Source organism: Columba livia, chromosome 19 (assembly GCF_036013475.1).
Source record: "Columba livia isolate bColLiv1 breed racing homer chromosome 19, bColLiv1.pat.W.v2, whole genome shotgun sequence".
NCBI lineage: Eukaryota > Metazoa > Chordata > Aves > Columbiformes > Columbidae > Columba > Columba livia.
The window spans coordinates 6,387,193-6,412,317 of NC_088620.1; the positions used below are offsets into that span (position 1 = coordinate 6,387,193).

The 25,125-nt window shown below is 40.1% G+C and overlaps 1 protein-coding gene across 2 annotated transcripts in view; it reads left to right on the forward strand.

Annotated features, from left to right (window-relative positions):
- Positions 1–25,125, forward strand: part of CDK5RAP2 (CDK5 regulatory subunit associated protein 2) — a 72,038-nt gene that overhangs the window by 32,195 nt on the left and 14,718 nt on the right. For both annotated transcript variants that reach the window (XM_065035937.1, XM_065035938.1), the window contains 13 exons: positions 56–171; positions 667–795; positions 3,863–3,958; positions 5,302–5,349; positions 5,985–6,172; positions 8,191–8,656; positions 11,990–12,242; positions 13,594–13,707; positions 16,637–17,237; positions 18,825–19,057; positions 20,922–20,970; positions 21,312–21,496; positions 22,635–22,760. In XM_065035937.1, the coding sequence (XP_064892009.1) occupies positions 56–171; positions 667–795; positions 3,863–3,958; positions 5,302–5,349; positions 5,985–6,172; positions 8,191–8,656; positions 11,990–12,242; positions 13,594–13,707; positions 16,637–17,237; positions 18,825–19,057; positions 20,922–20,970; positions 21,312–21,496; positions 22,635–22,760 (2,604 nt within the window). The remainder of the gene's footprint in view (positions 1–55; positions 172–666; positions 796–3,862; positions 3,959–5,301; positions 5,350–5,984; positions 6,173–8,190; positions 8,657–11,989; positions 12,243–13,593; positions 13,708–16,636; positions 17,238–18,824; positions 19,058–20,921; positions 20,971–21,311; positions 21,497–22,634; positions 22,761–25,125) is intronic.

A 25,125-nucleotide genomic window follows, 5' to 3' on the forward strand; every position in this document is an offset into this window, starting at 1 on the left:
TTTCTCCTGCAAACAGAGATCCTGAAATAATTCCTGTCCTTGGTTATTTCGACAGATGAAACGCAATCGTTCTGTGGAGATCAAACATCTTATATGAGTATCTGTTTAGGAGAGCAAGACCATTTAAGCCTACAGATAGACCATCTATCTCTTGAAGAGCTTAAGAAAAAGGTATTGGTCTTTTTTATTATTCACCATTTGTAACGAATTAATTCTGCTTCACTTATAGTTTGTGCCTCTCTCAAAAAGGTTTGTGTAGGTACAGTTGGGTAGTTCTGAAAGGATTTGAAGTTCTCACCTCTGTGGTTTGTGATCCACCTTTTATGAACTATTTAGTCTTTGTTCCACCACATGAGCTTCAGAATCAGCTGGAAGATGGATGGTTTGCTGCAAAGGTTCTGTGATCGTTAGACACCTGGATTCAGGTTTCAGATTCAATACCCTATTTTAGTCATCATGAAGTATGCCAACTCCAAAGAAAAGTTTTGACATTAAGTATCCTGCAACGTGTATTTCATGCACTTTTATTAATCATGTAGGTGGTAGTGGTGTCTATAATTTATATTTCTGTATAGCACACTCCGTCCCAGGATTTGCAAATCTTCATTCGTTTTCCTGCTAGTATGGATGTTACTAGTTTTGCTTGTTCTTCTTTTGGTTATTCAGGTTACTGACCTTCTCTTGCTGGTTAAGGATCTGCAGTCAATTAACCAAGAGCTTAAGAAAAAACAGCTTGGGTGTTGTTCAACGGATTCTCAAGGGAAGGAAGCACTGAAAATATTAAACCACAGTGAGGTAGGTTTTCTGTGTTAAAGTAGTGAATCCGACTCTCACATCTAATATACCTTGTGGAGTCGTTTCCATCAGTGCAGAATGAGTGTAAAACCCCCAGGGCTTAGGTTGCTAATTCCTTATAATAACTTTTTAAATTAATGATGTAAACAACTTCAAGATGTTAGCACAACAGAATCAGCTCAATGCAAGTGCTCAGTGATGTCTCAAGTTGATTTTAAGGAAACAACTTACACATTAAAATATTAATTGGGTATGTGATACTTTTTTTTTGCCAATTGAAAGGGGAGGAAATAGTTAATTTTACAAAGAAGGCACTATCTTATATAACATTTTAGCTATTACTGAATGTCTGCTGTTCAAGAGTCATTCTCAGGCTGTGTCTGGTTCTGTAAGAGCTCAGTTCATATCTTCTCTGCATCTACAGAACAACTAAGGTTCACTGAGGCCAAAAAAGAAAGAATAGCGTGTTGGGTCACTTAAACATGTTTGTTTCTCGGTGTAGCACATATAAGTATATGAAGAAGTGATGGATTGTTGAGGGGTGCAAGGAGGTGATCCTGGTGGGTTCCGTTCTTTTGCCCAAAGCCAAGGCTGCTTTGAGCTGTGGGGAAGAAGAGATCTTGGCAAAATCCTTCCACTGAGAAGAATTTTGGGTGCTGTGTCCCCATGTGTCTTATTATGTGTGAATGCTGGAGGGTGTTCAGGAGGGTCTCGCAGGTTCTGGTGATCCTTCCAGCTTGTTATAATGTGGTACCTTTCTTTATATTGTGCTGTGGTTTTTGCTTTCAGTTACATTGTTCTTGCGTGCCACATATTGAATAGAAAGGTAAAAATATTAAAGGAATAGTGATGTTGCTGGTATTTTGTGTCATGGATTTCTGAATTAACTCCATTAAAAATCAGGCATAATTTGAATCAGTTCTGTGTAGGGATTGCCTAATTCTAGACCTGCGACAGTGGCATTGATGATTTTCTGCAGGACAGTTTATTCTGCAGAATCTGGAAAAAGGGTCATGTCTTTTACTGTATGTGCTGCAGATGCAATGGGAACAATCATCAAAAGTCACAAAATATTCTCACTGTTCTCAATTTTAAGACGTGCTCATGTTACCTTTAATTGAAATATGTTTTAATTTATAGATTGGCCTTCAGGGATGCCATGGCTTTCATTAAAATAATGAATTTACATGTTACTGTAATAGGTTTGCATGAAAAGCTTGTGGGCAATCTGTTTCAGAGTGCATGCACTTGCTATAGATTAATTATATTTAGCAATTTGCCTCATCATCCGGCAGAGGGTGCTGCCCCCCCACCGATGCTGTCGTTAATGCCCAAAGAATTCGTGTCCATTGCTAAGATGATCATGACAAGACACTAAGATGATCATGACAAGACACTGTGCACTCCTGCATTTGTCTCAGCATGAAAAGAACATATGGGGCTACTTAAAAAACTGTCTACGTGAAATTAAATGTAGAATGACAAAGAATGAAGCTTGTAAAATAGAAACAAACCTCAACATTCTGGTAAAATAGGGAAGTAAAATATGGTATTTTAACCTGGGCCAGAATGTTAATAGTACTATGGAGCTCAAAGGTTGAAGGATTTGCAAGTAAAAGTTTTTAGTTTGAGAGGTACCATTTTATCACTCTTGGCAATAAATAGCAGCCAAGTTTTTGGCTTATGGATTGTGACAACAGTGTGTTTTGCATACTAATAACCATTGTCAAAAAACCCGAAGTTCTATTTTTTTTGTGCGTATTTTGGGCTAGAATTTGTTGGCAGGTAGTACTGAGATGACACTAACATATGTGCTATAAGAGGAATTTGGACAGACACAGGGAGATGTATCCTTCTCGGGTTCTTAAAATGAACCCGTCTTTCTTTTTGAGCACAAATCAGACGAATCTGCACGTTGGCGCCTCTGCAGGGCATCTCCCAAAGGTCTGACAGCCCCCAGGACTCCGCTTCTTGGCTTCGTGTTCGGAAGGGAGGGAGAAGGAGGAGAGGAAAAGGTTGTTTTTGTACTGTCCTCTGAACATCTGCTTTCTCCGAGAGAAGTGGCCTCAGTGATTTCAGCCTCCAGGGATCTTTGCAAACCAAGTGTATCAGTGGTTCGTTTAGGAAAAACATTCTCAAGGTTTCCAGTCTCCAAGGAAATACTTTAAACAGGTAGCTTAGTCTTGGTAGACTATTTTTTTCCTTGCCTTAAGACACTTATTTTCTTTTAATCTTTTGTTGAACATTAGGTTGTGCTCCTTGGAGCGCAGAAGGTTTATTTTCAGCCTCTCAGACACAGAACTGTAGGACCAGGCTGAAACTGCGTCATTTATTGTCATAGTGTCCCATAACCTGCTTCTCAGGGGAGAGTTTCATTCTAAGAAGCATCACTTATTGATCCAAGTAATGGCCTGGGAAACGCAAATATTAAAAATATTGAGTCATAAAAGACGATTCTTGTGGGTGGATAAGTTATATGTGCAAATAAGTTTAATTTTGATACACAAATGCGGTGTTTAACCACACAGGTCTCGCGGCTCCCTTCCTTGACTTCCTATGTGTTGGGATGCTCTGATCTTGTGCCCGGTAGAAACAGTCCCTGAACACTGACCAGCTATCTTGGGCCCCTTTACCTTCAAGCAGCCTTGCCCATGGGCTTTGTTTTACAAGCATCTATTTCTTCCTAAATTGTGTAGCAAGTGAAAATAAATTCTGGAAATTGCCAAATAAAGTAGGCACAATTAGAACATGGCTGGAGACAGGAGGCATTTGCCAGAAGAGGTTAAGGGATTTTTGTATTTTTTTTGTAAATTCTGAGGAGAAAGGGTTAAATGAAAATGAAGGAATGTGTAAGATCAAGTTTCACTGTATTTAATATGAGTCATGCCTGGGTTTTATATTAATTGTCTTTGATCTTGTTGAAGAAATCTAATTCCGTGTTTGTTACTTTGTATTACAGGCTTTTTTTATTTCTCTTTTAAGACATATCACTGACTTATTTATGCATGTTTCATCTCACAGTATTTTTTTTGTGCTACATTTTCACATCATTCCATACTTTGTGTAGTGTCTTGAAATAACAGAGGAGCCTGTGATGGAGACTGAAGATGGTGACAATGACAGGAAGAAACGGAACAGTCCATTTTCTGAGAGGGTCAGCCAGGTAGGACTCCAGTCTGGGTACATTATGTTTCAGTGCTCTTTTCTCTGCATGCCTTTAAACATTTTCTTAGAACATGAAGTCTTTTGCAAACAAAGCATACTTCTCTTGGTATATGATTTTGCTTTCAACTAATTGTTGTCCTAAAGAGTTTCTGAAAGCTTTTTCCTCTATTTTTCTGCTGCTAGGGTTTTGCAGTCATGATAGATCCTTCTTCAGGGTTGAAATACCTGATATTTTGGTAACTTGTTGACCACATTTTCATACACACAAAGATCTGCTGTCCTCTTATTCTGTCATTCAAAATAGAAGTAATATAAAGCATTCTAGAATCATAAAATAACTCGTGTTGCAAGGGACCTTAGAAGATCATGCAGTGTAATTAAAGTTGAACCTTCCAGGAGTGGCTGACATGTCAGAGGCTGTGCTGCCATCCAGAGACCTGGACAGGCTGGAGAGTTGGGTGGGGAAAAATTTAATGAAATATAACAAGGGCAAGTGTAGAGTCTTGCATCTGGGTAGGAAGAACCCCAGATTCCAGTATAAGTTGGGAGTGAGCTGTTGGGGAGCAGTGAAAAGGGACCTGGCGGTCCTGGTGACCATGAGCCAGCACTGTGCCCTCGTGACCAGGAAGGCCAATTGCATCCTGGGGTGGATTAGAAGGGGGGTGGTCAGAGAGGTTCTCCTGCCCCTCTACTCTGCCCTGGGGAGACCACATCTGGAATATTGTGGCCAGTTCTGGGCCCCTCAGTTCCAGCAGGACAGGAAACTGCTGGAGAAGAGAGTTCAGCGCAGGGCAACAAAGATGATTAAGATGATTAAGAACATCACCCTTATGAGGAAAGGCTGAGGGAGCTGGGGCTCTGGAGCTGGACAAGAGGAGACTGAGGGGTGACCTCATTCATGTTTACAGATATCTAAAGGGTGAGTTGCAGGAGGATGGAGCCAGGCTCTTCTCAGTGACAACCAGTGATAGGACGAGGGGTAATGGGTTCAAACTGGAACACAAAAGATTCCACTCAAATTTGAGAAGAAACTTCTTCTCAGTGAGGGTGCAGAGCCTGGCCCAGGCTGCCCAGGGAGGTTGTGGAGTCTCCTTCTCTGCAGACATTCCAACCCGCCTGGACACTTTCCTGTGTAACCTCATCTGGGTGTTCCTGCTCCATGGGGGGATTGCACTGGATGAGCTTTCCAGGTCCCTTCCAATCCCGAGCATTCTGTGGTTCTGTGTAAATCATAACATGCCAAAATATAACATGAAATGTGGCATATTGGTTAGTAATGTTGAAGAATAATGATGTTCTGTTCTTTGAAATCTGTAATTTCTGTGTTTCTCTGTGTACTAGGTATGCCTTCAGGTATCTTTGGATTTTCCTTGTGAGGTGGATAAACAGGTAAGTAATGTATTGTAAAGGTTCTCTTGACTCTTTAACACCTTTATTTCTTGCTGCTAATGGAAACCGGATCCAAATGGGCCCAGTATGGATTCTCATGTAATTTAATCAAGAGACTTTCACTGATTTTAAATGGTGGTTGAAATACTGGCAAGAACCTGAGTAGAAATTTCCTAGGACATGTCTATGGTGTTACATACAAAAAAAGGGCAGTTTGTAAATACTTCAAACTGCTTCTTGTCCTGGCCATCAGGGCTCCCATCTGGAGATTACAGGACAGAATTTAGTACTGTAAAGACAGGTGATTCAAAGGTGAACTAATAAAAAGGTTTGCTGCAATCTACAGGCTACATTCTAGAAGTTTCATAACTCTTCATAGATAATGACCTTCAGGGAAATCTGCTTACTACTTACTAAACAACTGATCACTATGAATTAATCATATGAAGTAGATGTTAATTAGTTTTGCTATTAATAAATAGTAAGTGAAATGTCTATGGATGCTTTTTAATGTAGATAAAGAGCATCAGGAATTACAGGAATTACAAAACCCGATTACAAAAAGATTACAGCCCTGAATTTAGTAGAACATTAAATACCTGTGTAATAAGAAAATGTTTCCAATTTTTTCGCAGATAACTCCATCAGGCTATTCAGAGAGTTTTTGCAAAGATAGACATTATAGGAGTCCAAATAAGCCTCAGTTTGAACATGATACAAATGGGAAACACTTTGACAGAACAGGAATGAGTGAACATGAAACAGAAGAGAACTTGCTCACATCTCCTTTAAGAGAAAATAGAACATCTGTACTGGAATCTACGTAAGTATGAGGGATATGCTCTGCTTTTGACAGTGTTTCTATTTAAGAAGAGAAGAAAGTAATTTTGCTAAAGTGAATTTAGATAATGGCACTGTCTAATTTACCTGAGAGATTGGCAAGGTGCCTTCAGAGCCATTTTAGTCTATCATGCAATTAAGTAATTAGGAAACATACTATCAGTAGAAATCCTTATGAAAAACCCATTACAAGGAAAAAACCTCTCCAAAGTTACTGGTATACGGAGCTTTACTGTAGTGGCTGTTTGCAGGGTGGGCCTAGTCTCTCCAAAAGGCATAAATGGGCTTAGTTGTCAAAGCACTAGTTATTGGTAAATGAGGAGATACTACCCTCTGAGGAGATACTACCCTCTGAGGAGATGAATAGATAACATTGTTTTATGTGTTAACTTTTCTCACAAGTCTGCTAATGAGTGATTCCAGCATCATCATCTTTACCATTCTAGTGTGTGATCTTTTCGATGTTCAAGTAAAAATGACCAGATTGACTGGTGATGAGCCTGTACTTTGCATAACTGAATTCTCACTCGTGACACTAGGTACCAAAGACATAAAAGCCTAGTTAGCTTCTGCCATTTCAAATGCTAGCTGTACAAATGCAGTTGTCTTAAATACTGGTTTATATGCTTAGTGGCACAAACAGCTCTCTATTGGACACATGAAAACATCTGTAGAATTCGAGAGCTTTCTTATTCTTTAAATGCCTCTTATTTAGCTTAAGTTTCTCTTAAAACATTGTGCTCCAAACTGTTGGCCATGGACCAGTTGTTATCTGGGGCGGTTTGCTGGTCTGAAGTGAGCTGGTTTCACAGAATTCCAGAATGTCAGGGATTGGAAGGGACCTGGAAAGCTCATCCATTGCAGTCGCCCCTCTGGAGCAGGAACACCCAGATGAGGTTACACAGGAAGGTGTCCAGGCGGGTTGGAATGTCTGCAGAGAAGGAGACTCCACAACCTCCCTGGGCAGCCTGGGCCAGGCTCTGCACCCTCACTGAGAAGAAGTTTCTTCTCAAATTTGAGTGGAATCTTTTGTGTTCCAGTTTGAACCCATTACCCCTCATCCTATCACTGGTTGTCACTGAGAAGAGCCTGGCTCCATCCTCCTGACACTCACCCTTTAGATATCTGTAAACATGAATGAGGTCACCCCTCAGTCTCTTCTTGTCCAGCTCCAGAGCCCCAGCTCCCTCAGCCTTTCCTCACACGGGAGATGCTCCACTCCCTTCAGCATCTTGGTGGCTGCGCTGGACTCTCTCCAGCAGTTCCCTGTCCTGCTGGAACTGAGGGGCCACAACTGGACACAATATTCCAGGTGTGGTCTCACCAGGGCAGAGTAGAGGGGCAGGAGAACCACTCTGACCTACTGACCACCCCCTTCTAATCCACCCCAGGTACCATTGGCCTTCCTGGCCACAAGGGCCCAGTGCTGGCTCATGGTCATCCTGCTGTCCCCAGGACCCCCAGGTCCCTTTCCCCTACGCTGCTCTCTAATAGGTCATTCCCCAACTTATACTGCAACCTGGTTTTGCAGGCTTTGGGCTGCTTTCTTGGTTTCCTTCTTCCCTGTTACATTAGAAATACATGAAGGGATAGATTTTTCAGAAAATCTCAACATCTAGAGTCTCCTGTGTTTCTGGTACCATTTTATTAAGGTAGTTAAATAAGAGGGTAAACTCTATTAATATATCTTATGTTGCTATGTAATGTTTGCAATTGATGGAGTGACCAGAGCTTTAGTATCTGTTCACAAATGGGGAGAGGGGCGGTAGAGTATATATGGTCATAAATATGAGAAAAGCATTGGTGAGATAATTTATGATATAACTTCGTGTTGTGAAAAGGTTTCAAACATTCTGTTCATTAGTGAGTAATTCATTAATGAGTAAAATGGAATCTCCTGGGAATTTCAAGTCAAGACACTGCAAAAGAGTTTCTTAGAACGTATTCATGTTTGCTTAAATAAAGATCAAAATTCATGCCTTTTCTTTCTTCTGAGTATAGCAGACAAGAACAAATGAAAATTGTAAATGAACTGTTAGATCATCTGAACACAACCGAGGAAGAATGTTCAAGTGAAGATATAGAGGAAAAGGATGAAAAAGATCTCAGACAAATGATTATTCAACTAAGAGCTGAACTCAAACATTTCAAGCAGGTCAATAAATTCTTAAAGCGGCAAGTAGAATTGAAATCAACTTTTGATGGGAAAGAGAAGCTTTATCTGGATGCAGTGCCGCAGATTAATAAGGATATAGAGTTGTTGAAAGCGGAATTGAAAGATGCAACTACACAAACAATGACTTTAGAGAGTAATGTCATGAGAGTCAAACATGAAGGCAAAAAAGGAGCCTCAGAAGAAAAGCCAAAATATTCAAGATTAAATGCAGAAAGAGAACATCAGCAAGAAAATGTGTACAAGGAGGGTGAACAGCATGAAAGACTTTTCTATAAAAGGAGAGCAAATGAAGTAAGTTTATTTAAAATTCTTTTTTGGGTACTTGGGGAATACATGTATAAAAGAGAAAAATACGTTTCATTTCTAATATTAAATCTTGCTCATGTGTAATTTTTACAATTAGAAAAAGAGATGTAAACCAAATATATTTTAGATAATTGTTCTTAATGTTCAGAGCTTTTCATCGCATACTTCAGTGTGCTTTAGAACATTAATTAATTGAATTTCAATCCTCACCGGGACTGGATACTAGTAAATGTTATAGCTTTTGGAAAAAGAGATTGTTTCTAACATAATGGTCTGATTATGTAGTACCTTATATCTCTGCATAGATGTTCATAAAGTTCAGAACCAGAGTCTTCTGAACTGAAAGCTTATTAAGTCTAAATGGCAAACGAGATCTACAGAACTGAAAATTTGCATGAAGTCTGAGAGCAGGCGTGTGAAGAGTCAATGTCAGATTTCAACAAATCCGAATCTTAATTCTGTGCTTTTATTAACATCTTGTCATTGTGTCTTGCTTTTTGAGAATATGACCAGTCATGCTCCATAAAACTGGGGCTCAGCTCTTGGTGTTTGGTTGGAACCTCAGTGCACAGAAGCCCTTTTGTGAGTACAGACATAGTTTGCTTTTGCCAGATAAATTTTCAAGCCTTTTGTTTGCAGACGGTCTGTGATCCCAACCAAAGAGGTGGGAGAACAAGTGTCTGCTAAAGGCTTCATCTGTATTGTTTTAGTAGCAGCTAGAGAAGCGAAGCTGAAAACTCTTTGAAGATCTTCCCTCTTGCAGACAAGGAGAGTATTGCTTTTGATTTTTTGCACTGCTAATAGAGAACGTTGTAGCACCTTCTGCAAAGAGCGGCTTCCATGACTTCAGTGATCAAGAGATTTCTGTGAGCTGGCAATTGGGAACAACTCTTTTTTTATTCTGGCTTGTTCCTGTTGGCTTCAGTTTTCTGAAGGAAGAGGCTTGTAAACCAGGAGATGTTGATAAGCCTTTGCTCTGTACAGGCGTAAACATTTTGTATAGTTCGGGTTTTTATGGAAAAGATTTTGGTATGTATGGTTGGTCCCTGGCAAGCGCCCTGGAAAATTCATGCCTGTCTTAGCCATAGGTTCTGATACCCTTGAAAAATCAAAACCTGAGTAACGCAAAAAAATTTTGTCTTGTTTCACAGAATCCCAGAATGTCAGGGGTTAAAGGGCCCTGGAAAGCTCATCCAGTGCAATCCCCCCATGGAGCAGGAACACCCAGATGAGGTTACACAGGAAGGTGTCCAGGTGGGTTGGAATGTCCCTGGAGTAGGAGACTCCACAACCTCCCTGGGCAGCCTGGGCCAGTGTTCTGTCACCCTTACTGAGAAGAAGTTTCTTCTCAAATTTAAGTGGAACCTCCTGTGTTCCAGTTTGTACCCATTACCCCTCGTCCTATCATTGGTTATCACCGAGAAGAGCCTGGCTCCATCCTCCTGACACTCACCCTTTATATATACTGCTTTGATTCAGCACTTTCCAGATTCCTCTCTAGTTTAATCAGTTGTAACCTCAGTGCAATCCCTGAGTCCATTGTGTTAAATGCATCTTGTTCACACTAATGCGGTGTATCTTCTGCTTCTGAATGGCTTTTATAAATAATTTTGCATAGCTACCTGTACTGGACTTTGGGTAATCTGGGTGACATATATGTCTGGACAACAACCCTCAGACAGCTGGAAATTGTTCGACGTTATTAGTGCAGTTTAGTAAAACTAGCAGGAAGTTCATCCCGCCTGGATTTATTTTTCAGCCTCCAAATTATATTGTATTCATGTATGTACAAAAGGAATTGAGTATGTCATTAGGAAAATGGAACTTGCTTTTTATTATTTTAAATTGTGTAAGGAGTATAATTGCTACGAAATTAATGTGGAAAGGTATTTCAGAATACACTGGGTGGTGGAAGAAATTACGGGACCTATGATGCTAGTGGAGGAAATGAACACCAAAAAAAACCTAACTGAATCTATCTGAACATGCCATTATTGATTTTTGTTATTACACACAATTCCATAACTCTCATCAGCATATAGCATGTTTTAATCTTTTTGGCGATAGCACTATTTTATGCTCTGTGGTTTAAACAGGGACACGTTTATTTTATGCAGTCGTCAAAGGTGAGAGGCTAAAATGGAATGACTGAAGAAATTTAACTTCTCCCCCCAACTCCAATGATAGGATGTCTGTTACAGCAGGAAATATAGCATACAGCAATATACAGCATACCAGAAATACACCATACAGCAGTACTGGGGCCTATATTACTGAATATATTCATCAATTATTTGGACGAGGGAATAGAGTGTACTATCAGCAAGTTTGCTGATGACACGAAGCTGGGAGGAGTGGCTGACACTGGAAACTGTGCTGCCATCCAGAGACCTGGACAGGCTGGAGAGTTGGGCAGGGAAAAATTTAATGAAATATAACAAAGGCAAGTGTAGAGTCTTGTATCTGGGTAGGAACAACCCCAGGTTCCAGTGTAAGTTGGGGAATGACCTATTAGAGAGCAGCGTAGGGGAAAGGGACCTGGGGGTCCTGGGGACAGCAGGGTGACCATGAGCCAGCACTGGGCCCTTGTGGCCAGGAAGGTCAATGGTACCTGGGGTGGGTTAGAAGGGGGTGGTCAGTAGGTCAGAGAGGTTCTCCTGCCCCTCTGCTCTGCCCTGGGGAGACCACACCTGGAATATTGTGTCCAGTTGTGGCCCCTCAGTTCCAGCAGGACAGGGAACTGCTGCAGAGAGTCCAGCGCAGGGCAACAAAGATGCTGAAGGGAGTGGAGCATCTCCCGTGTGAGGAAAGGCTGAGGGAGCTGGGGCTCTGGAGCTGGACAAGAGGAGACTGAGGGGTTACCTCATTAATATTTACAGATATCTAAAGGGTGAGTGTCAGGAGGATGGAGCCAGGCTCTTCTCGGTGACAACCAATGATAGGATGAGGGGTAATGGGTTCAAACTGGAACACAAGAGGTTCCACTTAAATTTGAGAAGAAACTTCTTCCCAGTGAGGGTGGCAGAGCCTGGCCCAGGCTGCCCAGGGAGGTTGTGGAGTCTCCTTCTGTGCAGACATTCCAACCCGCCTGGACACCTTCCTGTGTAACCTCATCTGGGTGTTCCTGCTCCATGGGGGGATTGCACTGGATGGGCTTTCCAGGTCCCTTCCAATCCTGAACATTCTGTGATTCTGTAATGTGACACCTACTGCTCTTACTGGAAAATGTTTATTTTTCCTGGGATATTTGTTTATACTTCCTCTGCTTGACTGTTACATGAGTTGCCAACTCTCCATTTTATTCCTTCCCTTTTTCAGACTGATTCTACTTACCTGCACAAGAAGTCCCGTCTGCCCATTCTCTTAAAATCATCCAGATCATTAGGAAAAGTGCCTTTGAACTCCTGCATGCAGAAGTCAGATTCCAAACTACAAACTAATGAAGGTCTGAAAGCATGTGAAGTACAAACCAAACAACTTGAGGCACAAACAAATGGAGAGTTGGTATCGAATGAGTCTGTAACTGAAAACCTGGAAGAAGAGCCTGCACAGGAAAGCACATCAGTGAGAGGTAAATAAAGAGCAGACACAATGGCTTGTAATGCTGCTCGAAATAGTGGCTTCTCTCATTGTAGCAGAAAATAAAAACAGATAATTTTTTTACACAGCTACAATGCTGCTTAATCTTATTATTTTCTTGAGTAGGCAAATACAGATCTTGAAAAATGCTTTTTTTTCTTTTTGGTGCTAGAGTGTAAAACAGCTTTGTATGGAATGGAATGTGCTTTGCATACATGACATAAAGTATATAATAAATGACAGTTCCATAGGTTGCCCACACATGCGCACATATGTGTCAATGTTATAGGATGCCAAGTCTAATGAAAACTGTCTGTAATGGAGACAAAAGAGTATAAAAATACTGTATTTGTTTCTGCTGCATAAATAAGTTTTTCCAATATTCCTCTGATCGGTCAAGTCATCCATGTCTGTTTACAGCATGCCTGGGTTAATTTAAACTCAGGTGCTGACAAAGTACCTGGATCAGCAAAGTATGATGAATGCGAGGCCAGGAGCAGTGGGTATCGTATAAAGATTTGGAGTGCTAAAAACAAAATGCACTTAGCAGTTAGATTGAAAACTGAGTAGGGATGTAAAGGATAGGTGAGGGAGAGGGGAGATGTAAATATAAGAAACAAGATTTGATTGAATAGCAAGTGAGCCGCTGTCAAAGGCAGAGGTTGTGGATGCTTTGTTGTTAATGAGAACGTTGTCGTGGTATGGAACAACCTTATTGCAGTTGGTAGGACTACAGCAATTAATTTTGGTATGTGCAAAACCTACGGAGAATTCTGAGAAGGGCTGTATGTTGGATTGGTTCCTGAAATGAATCAGAACGGATGAGCACTGCAGTCTGGGATTTCCTTTCCACATGGATTTCTTCACCCCGGGTAACTGCTGTGCTACAAACGGAGTAATTCTGAGACCTGATGTGATAGGAGATTGCGGAGGATTAGTGTATGATCAGTGCTCAGATTGGAGAAACTTTTTAGCCTTTTCTCCAAGCTTAAGATAAAGCGTTTAAAAATGCACTAATAATTGATTAACTATTACATTACAAAGGTGACTTTATCTTCATTTGTTGCTAGGAAGCCTTTGCAATTCACATTCTTAGTAGTTATCCTTATAAATAGTTTAGGTATTTAAAAAGTATGTACAAACACTGCTTTGTGTGACCAGTAAAGTAATTTTCAATAGTTCTTCTTCCTTAAATGACTTTCCTGTTCCAAACTGTCAGAGAACCAAGTTTGAATTCATAGGGTGGGGTGGTTTTGTTTGTTTGTTTCTGTTTTAACTCTCCCTACTTAATCTTTTTCAGTCACTTACTGACTTTTGCTTTATTTTCCCTCACTGTTCACCAGCTGACTCGCTCAAACCGGATCATAGTGACATCCAGGTGGAGTTGCAAGGTGTTGATCTGGGTACAGGGGACGAAAATGAATGTGTGATGGACAAAAATCAGCAAAACTATCAAGGTAGGGCATTTATATGATATAGTACAAAATCGTGAAAATATGAATTGCACAAAATTGTAAAAAACTGGAGGTAATTGTTTCCCTTGCCATTATTTGTGTATCTTAAATCTTGGATATTTTAGCTAGTATGGATTAATTTCTCTAAGAATCCAAGTTGGTATTTTAAGGGTTATGCTTTCAGAAGGGCCACAGGGATTTATGAGTCTCATTTCCAGTAAAAATAATGAGTTGTATGCCTAACTCTGATCTCTATTGCTAATGTCCTCACTTCTGAACTCTTCTCTGAATTAAATGTTTGTTACTTATTACTTCTGCATCTAGTTATGAACTATTGGAATGAAGCAATTTGATGATAGAATTTTGCTTATCTGAATTATTTGAAGGCATTCAACTAGCTTGAGACCTAATGGAATCGTTTAATGAAAATGTAAATAGGCTTAATACTGTGCATTACGTGTTTCTGCATCATCCATTAGTCTTTTTCAGGAGGGCTTGAATAATCTGGCTAGCATGTCGCATATAGACTACAGAGGATACGGCCAATTTTGCAGTCCTTTGTCACATCATTAATTTTATTTGCATAAGTAGTTCCATTGAAGCCAGTCAGTTGGTTTGCGGGATTGTGCTTTATGGTTGCCCTATGTGTGTGTGGACACATATGCACAGAGAGCTTATTAGTTCTCCTTTAATTAAAGGACAGCGTTTTGTTAACAAGTATAACAGTGTTATAATCAGAAATACTTCTTTGCGTGAAATCAGGAATGCGGAGTTGAAGAGTTCATTAGTTATCTGGGGTTTTGTCCATCTTAGTCCCCAGCATCCTGTGACGTGTGTTTCTGCAGCAGCCGCTGCCAGGGAAGGAGAAGCGAAGGAACCTGAGTGTCACATTCTTTTATTCAACGTGTCTTCTTGAATTCACACACAATGGAAGCGTTTCTGTCCCGTGATTCTGTCACCTCCGGAATGACACATAATGGTGTGCAGCGATGTGCGTGCTGCAGAGAACATCATCTCACCTTCATTTCCTATATGTTGATATCCCAGTATCGAAGCTTCATTATTTTCCTGGCTTTTAGGTTATATTTGGTTTTATTCTTTTGTACTTGGGCTTGACTTGGTCCTTCCTATACAGCTGCCCCCCCTCCAAGATTTTGTACTGATTTAGAACTTGAAGCTGGGCATTCGAGTTCTCCATGGAAACCTATTTGAAAGTATTAAGACCTCTGCAAGACCAATGAGTGACTCCCTGTCATGGTCCATTCGATGATGGACTCACGATGGTTCTTTTACCTTGAACTCAGAGCACAAAATTAAGGCAACCAAAATGCCAAAGGGTTATAATTCAATCAAGCAGTGTTACTTTATTAATTTGCCCGTAAAGCGGCATGCGATAAAGTAAGAAAAAGAAAAGGGAGAAGAAACGGGGAAAAGTAAAAGTAAAGGTGAGAAATGAGGTTGCATTTATCACCATCCAGTTCCAGAAGCTCCCTCTGGTCTCCGGTCCCGTGGAGTCCTGCCGGTCCTCCGTCATGGTTCGGGATCCTCTGGTGGGAAGATCTTCAATGGCATCCATTCTGGAGTCATCTTTTATGCTTCTTCACCCCCTCGCTCCCATTGTTCGAGGCCAGTCTCCGCCTTGATTTCGCAGCCCAAGCTCGTACTGCGCAGGCTCCAAAGATTCACGCTTTCTTTTGCCAACGCTTATGTGTCCAGCATTCAGGGGTCTTTCTCTGGTCCATGCGGTGACCTCAGGACCCTTGGTGAGCTTCTGGGCATGCTCCTTTTCATTGGCCGTTGTTTGGGGGAGCAGGTGGGGAACATGTGTAACTGAGGCTGCAGGTGAGAACACAGCTTCTGGACGACAGCTATTGTCCCTGGGTCAAAGAGACCATCATAACAATAACTTCCAGGAGGCTGGGGCTGGTTTGGCTGAAGCAGCAGGCAAAGTCCACACAGCAGCCATTGTAAGCAGCAGCCCCACTGTATTGGAGAAACCAGTGCAACACAATGCTTCTCCTCGGGCCTCTCTCCAAGTCATTGTCCATGCGTTCTTTCTGTCAGGGCCTCAGTTCTCTCAGTTCTTAATGGCAATGTTCACGCAAATACTGCTTCATCTTCAGACCGACTCTCACACTCCCAAAAGGGAGGTTCTAATTCATAGTGATCTTTTGCAGAACTAATAGAAGGGGAAAATTTAATTTACTGGTAACCAGAAAATAACTGTTTTCTTAGATACTTGCACATACAGCTGTCGACACACACAGAACTATAAACATAGGATATATGTAGGAATATATAGCTTTTATTGGTCTGAGTCTGGGGTGATTGCATTACTTATGAATGGCAAAGTCAACTAAGGGATGTGCTGTGCATGCCAAATGAGTGCCAGTAAAACCTTTAACACCGATCATTTTTATGGATTTTGTTTAGAACACATTTTAAAAAGAAGTTATTAAAGCCCTCTTTTCAAATTTTACTATTTTGTTGATAATCTTTTTAAAATGCCACTGACTTCATGCTCCAATTTGTTTTGTATAGATTTTTGAAGCGAGGAGAAAAGGAATATTTAATTAGAAGTTTTAGGAAGAACAATGTCAAGTCATAGAGTCTACTTTTAACTCGCAGTGCCTTATGTTTGAGGTTATCACCTTTGTTGCTTCATTGGTGTCTGATTCAGGACTGTGGATCGCAAAAGTCACGTTCTGTCATTGGGGAAAAGAGTGTTGTTATCTGAAAAGGTGATAAGGGGTTTGAAGCATTTGATGTGCAAGTTGAATTAGTGGGCGAATCATAGAAAGAAGTCAGAGGTTCAAAATTAATATTGTATAGTTTGTAATTATTCTGCATTTTTATTCATTCTAGTGCGGTTAAGAACAGAATGTCAGATAAAGTAATATTAATATTCACACGCAAGCCTCTTGTTTTTCAGAAATGCAAAATCATCATAACATTTGCAACACGAACAACCAGCGTTCATTAAAAGAGATAAATGAAGAGTTTTATTCCGTGGAACATGAGGACGTTGACTTGGCCACCACATATCCAGCTTCCAAGTGCCTACGTTCTCTCCAATCAAGTGTAACAAGTACAGATGCACTTGATGACTGTGAAGTCATAGATGATATAGAAGAATTGAAATGCAGAATTAAGAACATGAAGTCTGAGCTTGAAAAGTACAAAATGTTCGTGTTTAATTTACAGACCTCTGACCAGCTTTTATCGAGCGATTTTTCCAATATAGTTTTGAGTGACACGGCCTTGCCTGCGGAAAGACATGGTACACAAGTGCAAGATACAGCTGTGCAAGAAATCAAGACACTTCCTAGTGTACATCAGTTGATGGATTACAAACTCCACACTGAAAATAGGAATTCAGAGTCTTCAGAAGCACCCAATACATGGACAGCACAAAACCTTAAGGAACTGCTGTCAGCGAATGAGGCGGAACTTGAAAAAGAGCAAATTGCAAATATGCATCTTGATGAATTGTATCATCTTCAGAACAAACTGAGAGAAACATCACCATCCAAGTGAGTAAAGCTATTACCGTTTCAGGTTCCTTTTTGTAAACAGCAATAACAAATAACATAGGGAGGTAATATGAAGATAATTTTGTTCACATAGGAGCGTGTTGTTACAGTAAAGGCTGAATTTCACTAACATTAACACAGAGCAACTGAAACATTTAGTTAAAAGATGCCTTGGAGTACAAACCAGGATTTCTCTTGCAACAGAACTGCTCCTGATAAGCTCATATCATCCTCCATGGTAATTCTGTGCAGACACCCGTGTCTCTCCTGACACCTCAGGTCCATGATCTTTTGAGGTCCCTTCCAATCCCTGACATTCTGTGATTCTGTCTAGAATATATACAAATCACAGACATCAAATGGGGTCCCATAAGAGGAAATATTTTTTTAACTTCCACCACCATCCCTGCTTTTCCCCTCTAATTTCATTATTGTCCCGAGAGCCTGTAGAATGGCAGGAGGTAAAACAAAAAGATAGTTGGCTTGTTGGCTTTCTTCAGAATCCTTGAGTAGAAATATTTGGAGACACCGAGCAACCACCAACATGGACTATTGTAAATCTCTTAGTATTACTGCTATAAAATACAGTCATGCTCCACAGTACGTATAAATTTACATACCTTGAAAATATACCTCATCCATTTTACAAAGGAAGGTCTAAGTGTGTAAATTAAGGAATGAGACAGTATGGATCGCTGTCAAGTTTTTATGGCCACTGTCTTGGACAGTGGCAAGAGTCACAAGTGGCAGACCCCAGAATGAGTTATGCATTTCTATACAAATGACAATAAAAATTCTGTAACAACCCACACTGTCAGAGATTTTGTTTATGTCCCCTGTATTGTTTGATTATCTGCAGCTTTTCGGATCCTCTCCCTTTTTCTCTCCACTAATGTATGATTCTGTAGAAATAAGTCTATCTCTGATACAGACAGTGGTAGTAAAAAGGGGATGTCTGTGCTTGCAAGTGCAGAATAAATTCAGTTGATCTGAATAGATATTTATATCCTGGCATGTGGAGTACAAGAGTTTGGACACTGCAGTGGTTGTCACGGTCATGTCTCTGGTAATAAACATACAGAGGCAGGCAGAATTTTCAGGCTTGGTTGAAACCATCAGCTCAGAAAGTCCCATATTGTGCTCCTGGCAGGAAAGACATGAAGCTTCAGAAGAAGGGAATTAAAAACAAACACACAAACACCACCAACAAAAAACAACCAGTGAGGAAAAATATGTGTATTCTTAAAGATTCCTTTCATGTATTCACTCTTATTTACTTCAGTTTGGCACCTTTGCCTGCCATCGGGTTATTTTCAAGCAGAAAACAAGTCATCACTTCAGTTATTCTGCCCACCTTACAAATGAAGCAGCTAAATGAAGGATAATAACCCAGAAGTTATGCCCATAAATACAAAGCTCAACAGTTAGAGACAATACAGTTCTCATTGTGGCTGTAAAAGCATTTAAAAATAAAATTGAGTCACATAAAATTATAGCTTAGGAATATAAGTTTAATTCACTTTTTATTTATATTTAAATGTTATTTATGGTCATAAAATTACTTTAAAGATCATTTCATTTTCTCAGGTATGATTCATTAGTTCATTCACAAGCTCAAGAACTCTCCTATCAACGCCAGCAAATTAAAGAGATCTGCAGTGCCTGTGTCGCTTACCATCAGCATCTGACGAGCCTTATTAAAGCTTTTGAGGAACTGCTTCAGGCCAGCGATGTAGATTATTACGTTGCTGAAGGCTTCCGTGAACAGCTGAATCAAAGTGTGCTCTTGTTTGAGAAGCTAGAAAGGAAATTCCTGTATGGTAAGTAGCAGTATTTTGTGCTTGTTGTCGGAGATACGTTAATGTTCTTAAAATGTGAAGGTTTGTTTGATTACTTTTTTTCTTTTTAGTGAAAAGGAAGCCTTGCTTCCTCTTAGTTGCTTTTAAATGATTTATAGGGAGGAGTGTCTTGGAAGGTAAAATTTTGGTGCTCAAACAAGGCTTGATTTTACTTTTGTGGTTGTCCTCTATATTGACACCTTCCGTTTTGAGTTATCTTAGCACGTGCATATTTTAACTGTTCAAAATATGGTGGTTATAGCTTAGTAGAAGTTTAATTACAAGTAGGCTTCAGGATTTTGTATTTCAGGAAACGGGAAACTTGTTCCCAGTGAGGGTGTCAGAGCCTGGCCCAGGCTGCCCAGGGAGGTTGTGGAGTCTCCTTCTGTGCAGACATTCCAACCCGCCTGGACACCTTCCTGTGTAACCTCATCTGGGTGTTCCTGCTCCATGGGGGGATTGCACTGGATGAGCTTTCCAGGGCCCTTCAACCCCTCACATTCTGGGATTCTGTGTGATTCTGTGGTATTGCCTTCAGTCTGTACTTTGAAGAAAGTTAGCAGCGAAGTGTTGGAAAAGAGATACTAATATGAGTGAAATCTGGCAAGAAAGACCTTTTCCTATTGCAAGTATTGCTCTTTCTGACCCAAGCTACTGATAATACAGCTGCAAAACCAACATCTTCAGAGAAATACTTGAGGTGGCCTGATAGGGACCTTGACCCCTGCGTCTTCCCGAAATTGGCTCTAGAAGATCCTTTGTGCAGAAACATGCACGGCCCAGCCAAATAATGATCTGTATTCTGCCTTTCATTAAAGATAGTGGCAGCATGTTGCAGTTTCGATTGCTCATATAAAGGAGTTGTGTATGAGAAAAAGGTATTATGGCAAGTGTGTCAGAGCGGTGTAATAAAAGATTGAGTGTATTCAATGATTTCGGTGGCTACAGAGATTCCTGGCATTACAAATGAGAAGACTGTGTGGTGAATAAACATTAAATGCCTTTAAAAAAATCCCCAAACCAACAGATGGTATCCTATATACTACGAAAAGTCAGTGACAAGCGAGACAATTCAATATATCTAACACAATGGTGTTGCATTGAATCACACATTAAAATAAAATGATGTTTGTAGGGTTATAAAGAACATCCAGCGTACTAAGAATTGACTGTAAAGAAGCAGCATAAACAACCGTCTGCCTCTGCATTTCCATCCCGACCTTCAGTTCATTCCCCTGAAATTTCAGCTGTGAAACCCTCGCCTGCCACTTTTGCTTAATTGCACAAAAATTTTAAAATATGGGGAGTCAAGGTGACACCAAGAAACTCTTATTTCCGTATTCAAATTAATCCAGGTCTCTTGCACTGAACTGTGCTCATGCTGACACACTGTACCACCGAGAATATCGCAGGCAAAATCCTGTGTGTGCCCTTTTATTAAGGATAATTGGTTAACCTGACTCTGGGTGGACAAAATCCAAGTCAGATGGAATTGTTTTTATATGATTTTTATTGAAGAAGCAATGGCACCTAATGTACACCTAATCCTTTTGCCATCTAGCATAATATTTTTCATCTGTATGCTAACGAACACACCACGGCTGTGAAATCTGGTACCTGTGGTATGTATTTTTTGAACTCCAGAGAAAGTTATTCCTTTGTTGTTGGGCTAGAAATCATTTTGCTCATGTACAGCATTTGACATTAATACACAGTGTGTTGAGTATCTTTTGACTTCTCTAAATTCTCATTCATTTACCATTCTATATTCAAATGGTTTAAGACAATGGGGGTAAAGATTATAATTCTTAACATCTGTTTTTAATCCAAGCTTTCTGCTTTGCAGGAGAATCGATAGATACAGAAGGTACTATACTTTATGAATTAGCTCAAAGGTAAGAGTGCAATTGAATGTTTATCAAACATGTGGTTGTTTGGTCAGTTGACAAGGATGCTCCATGTTTTGTAGCACAACTTGCACTGCTTTACTTTTTGGGAGGGCTTTGCTTATGTTGCCTGTTTCATTAATATCCATTTTGTTAATAAAATATCAATTTAAAAAAAACAAAGACTCTTTTTCCCCACTTCGGTCGTGATATCTACCTGTGATGGGCAGTGTTCTGTTAAATAAATTCACTTGCTTTACCTGTGTCCTGTAAATTTGACACTGTGCTCTCTGTTCTTGCTGCCAAAACAACAATTTTTACATTTTAAATCATTTTGTTTGGCACAAAAGGGATAATGAGAAGAACACCACAATGTACCAGCAACTGAAGGATGAATCGCCTGTACCATCTGCTCTTCATAGCTTGTCTGACTTTGATTTGTCAGAAAAGTCCTCCCTTGGATCACCTGAGCACAGGCCTGACCTGGAAGGACAGCACAGCACACTGGCGCTTCTGCCAAACAAATTTCCCCCAGGTAACTTTTTTCCCACTGGAAGATTCACTGGATATTGGGAAAATGTGATAAATAAGACACAGGGGAACTAATTAAGAAATAATGAAGAATGTTTGTCTGCTTCAGCTTTCCAGTATCTTGCATAATCATTGCCATTTCAGTAATAAGACGTGCAGAGATGACAAGGAGTTGAACTGCCTCCTGTTTGAAACAAAATTAACTATGATAGTTTGTGTCTTTGTTGTTTTAGACTATCATCTTTTACAGTACTCCAGACGGTCTTTAAATAGACAAGTTATAAGGGGAAAATAGACAATTGTCAAGAGATCATTGCATTGAAAAAGAGAGATTTTTCTAATTTTATAAAAGCCAGCGTTGTGTTTCCTTGAGAATTGTAAGTGCTGCATAATTAATAAGTGGTGTCATGTTTGACCTGGATAGTTTCACTAAGCACAAGTGGTGCTTGCAGTAGTTTCTTATAGGCAGCGATGAAAATTTAATAGCTGAGATAGCATGTACTGTTCCGGAGAAAAATATTGCAGAGTAAACCAGGAGTGTACGACATGGATAAACTGACAAATAAGATAGTGACAGTTCGAACAGATAAGTTCCTGAGTAAAGCCGAAACTTACAGCCAATGGAAGAAAAATAGTAGAACGGCAAAGCAAGAAGGAAAAGGTACGGTAATGAAACTCGATCGAACAGATTTATTTATTATGGCATGCATTGTGTAAGTCAAAGTCAAATTTATATCTGAGTCACTGTGGTAAGCTTCTTATTGTTCTAAGGAAAAATGTGGACTGTTGGTGTTTTGAGACTGAATGTGAAGCTGCATTGCAGAGCTTTGGATTCATTTCCCGGAAATTTGAACTAGATACAATTGTTACCTACTACAGTTTTGTAGGAAGAAGAAATATAAAGACCCTTAAAACCAGACCATTGTTTTGGTTAAAATGTAGAACAGGAGTTTTCACTAAACGCAAGGTTTGGGCACTATGTGGAAAAAGACTCTTGTGGAGACAGATATTTAATATCTGCCATTTGGAACAGCTCTGTATCATGTTTTAGCATTAACACATATTAAATTTGACAGGAGTACATAGTGTAAAGGAACACAATCATTTATGCTAAATGAGAAGTGGTCTCTTGGTTTATTTAGAGTTATTAATGGAGCATCTGCAAGAAATTCGAATCCTGAGACAACGTTTAGAGCACTCCATAAAAACTAATGAGAGACTGAGGAAGCAGCTTGAGAGACAAGTAACAGACAAGGAACTAGATCAAGGTAAGAATTTATCTCATGACAAATTAAATCCATGTTTCCTACTTAAAGCCTGAAGGATCAAATGCTGCTTTTTCTGAAGAAAATGCACCCCTTTACAGCTGGAAAATGATGTGCCTTTCTCTGAACACTGCTGCACCTTGAGCACCAGCAGCAGACACAGCTTTGCCAGGCTTGGAGAGTGACATAAATACAGATCTAATGAGCCTGGACTCCATTGCTTCAAGCGTATCCAGTACCAACATGCAGAGGTCACAGAATCCCAGAATGTCAGGGGTTGAAGGGCCCTGGAAAGCTCATCCAGTGCAATCCCCCCATGGAGCAGGAACACCCAGATGAGGTTACACAGGAAGGTGTCCAGGCGGGTTGGAATGTCTGCACAGAAGGAGACTCCACAGCGCCCCTGGGCAGCCTGGTCCTGTGTCTGTCACCCTCACTGGGAAGAAGTTTCTTCTCAAATTTAAGTGGAACCTCTTGTGTTCCAGTTTGAACCAGGCGCTTTGCTCTAAAATACATCGCTGCTATTGATCCGAAGAAGGAATTTTGTGGAAATAGCTTTCCTGCTCCCACTCTGTGCATACCTGGGATGCTCAGTACAGCCTCACTATGAACAGGACTGTTGGAGATGCCTCTTCTGGAATTTTCTGATGCTTTAAGGCCAGCTTGTGTTTATCGACAGTGGCAAAATATCTGTAAGACAGAGCCTAGGCCGTGGTGCTCAGCTTGTCATTTGAATTGACGGGTGTGATAAATGTGTTCTCCCCATAATGACATAGCGAGTTTTTAATGAGATATACCTGACAGAAACTGATGGACATTTTAACAGAGAGCTGGTTTTCATTCCAAACTCTAATATCAAGTAGGGGATGAAAAATACTAAAAATAGGTATGCAAGTTCAGAATCACTGCTCTCTGTTGCCAGTGTTCGGCATCTTTGAAAGCCAAGCTCTCTTTCCACAAGCAGGTAGCCAGGCTTTCACTTGGGATGCTTTTCTAGCACCTTTTTAAGCACACGGTACCACTTTCTGAGACTTTACTCTGTTCTTGTTCTCCTTCCCACGTTTCCCCTCATAGGACAATTGATTAATATGCAATATTACTCAGAGTGGAAGCAGGCAATAAATACATACATGCTTTCCATTTTCTCAGTTTCTCTAATATTGACATTAGATTCATTATGTTTTACATCACCCCATGATGCATTTCTCTTGTTGTTTAAATGGAGACTACCTGCAAATGGCAGTTTGCCTTCGGAAATAATTTACAATGATGGAAAGGTGTATAAAAAGCATCCATTTCATTCACCAAGTATTTACGTTGCTGGAAAGGCATACTGTTCTCATGAAATAACCACACTGAAACACTTCCAGCTCTTTTACAGCTTCATAAAGATTCTGGCAAGGACATCCATTAATGCAGTGAGAGTATATTTTCTTTATAAACTGTCTTGTGCCTTCCATCTGTCTTCTTCTTGCCTTAGTGCATCTACCAATGCATGGAGGAGAAATTTGGAGAAGAGAAAACACACCTACCTGTTGGAACAGCACCTTTTTGTTGCCATGGCCTTGTAGTGCTTCCTGTTTTCTCTCAGTTTTGAAGATCTCTTTCATGTTATCAAATATGTGGATTCCCTCTCCTAGTAATGATGCTATTTTTTTTCTGAATAGATGGGCTGCTTTTGACTTTCAGTGTAAAACGAAGTTCCTAAGTGAAGGTGAAGCAGATTTGAGCTTTGAGACCTAATAATTCAAAACGATTTTTTCCTTTTAGCTTAATATCATTAGTTTGTTTTCCTTTAAAAATCAAAACCAAATCGTAACATACATAATTGTTGATGAGAGCCTGTTAAATCCATGTGGTATTGTTTATGCGTAGAATTATTCTTACCTGATAAATATTATATAGATGTAGATAGGCACATCTGCCCACTATTTTTTGCCATGATATTTTTAATATTTAGATTCTCCAAGTATTTAAATGCCTCTGGGCTTCTAGTATTCTATAAATGACTCAAGTGCTGGTAATGACTACATCGTTACTGTAGAGCTGGGGTTTGCAGTGCAAGTAGAACTGAAATAATTGCTTCAGTCATTTCAAATGTTAGGCTTCAAAATAAAATCAAAGGTTTGAGTTTCCTAGGTTTCAAATGTGATTAATGGCAGTTAACATTAGAAGGGGTTTTTGTTTGCTTTCTTTTAACCCGTAAGTTACTAATATATCTGCTCAGACTTACCTTCAGTTTAGTATGCCATTATTTTGCTTTACCTGGGATTGATTTGCTGTGATTTTTAGTAGAGCCTTTCAGTCAGTGTTTCCTTTGAACCCTTCAAGGTACGCTGCCTTAGCGCTCGCTTTTTCAGCACAAAAC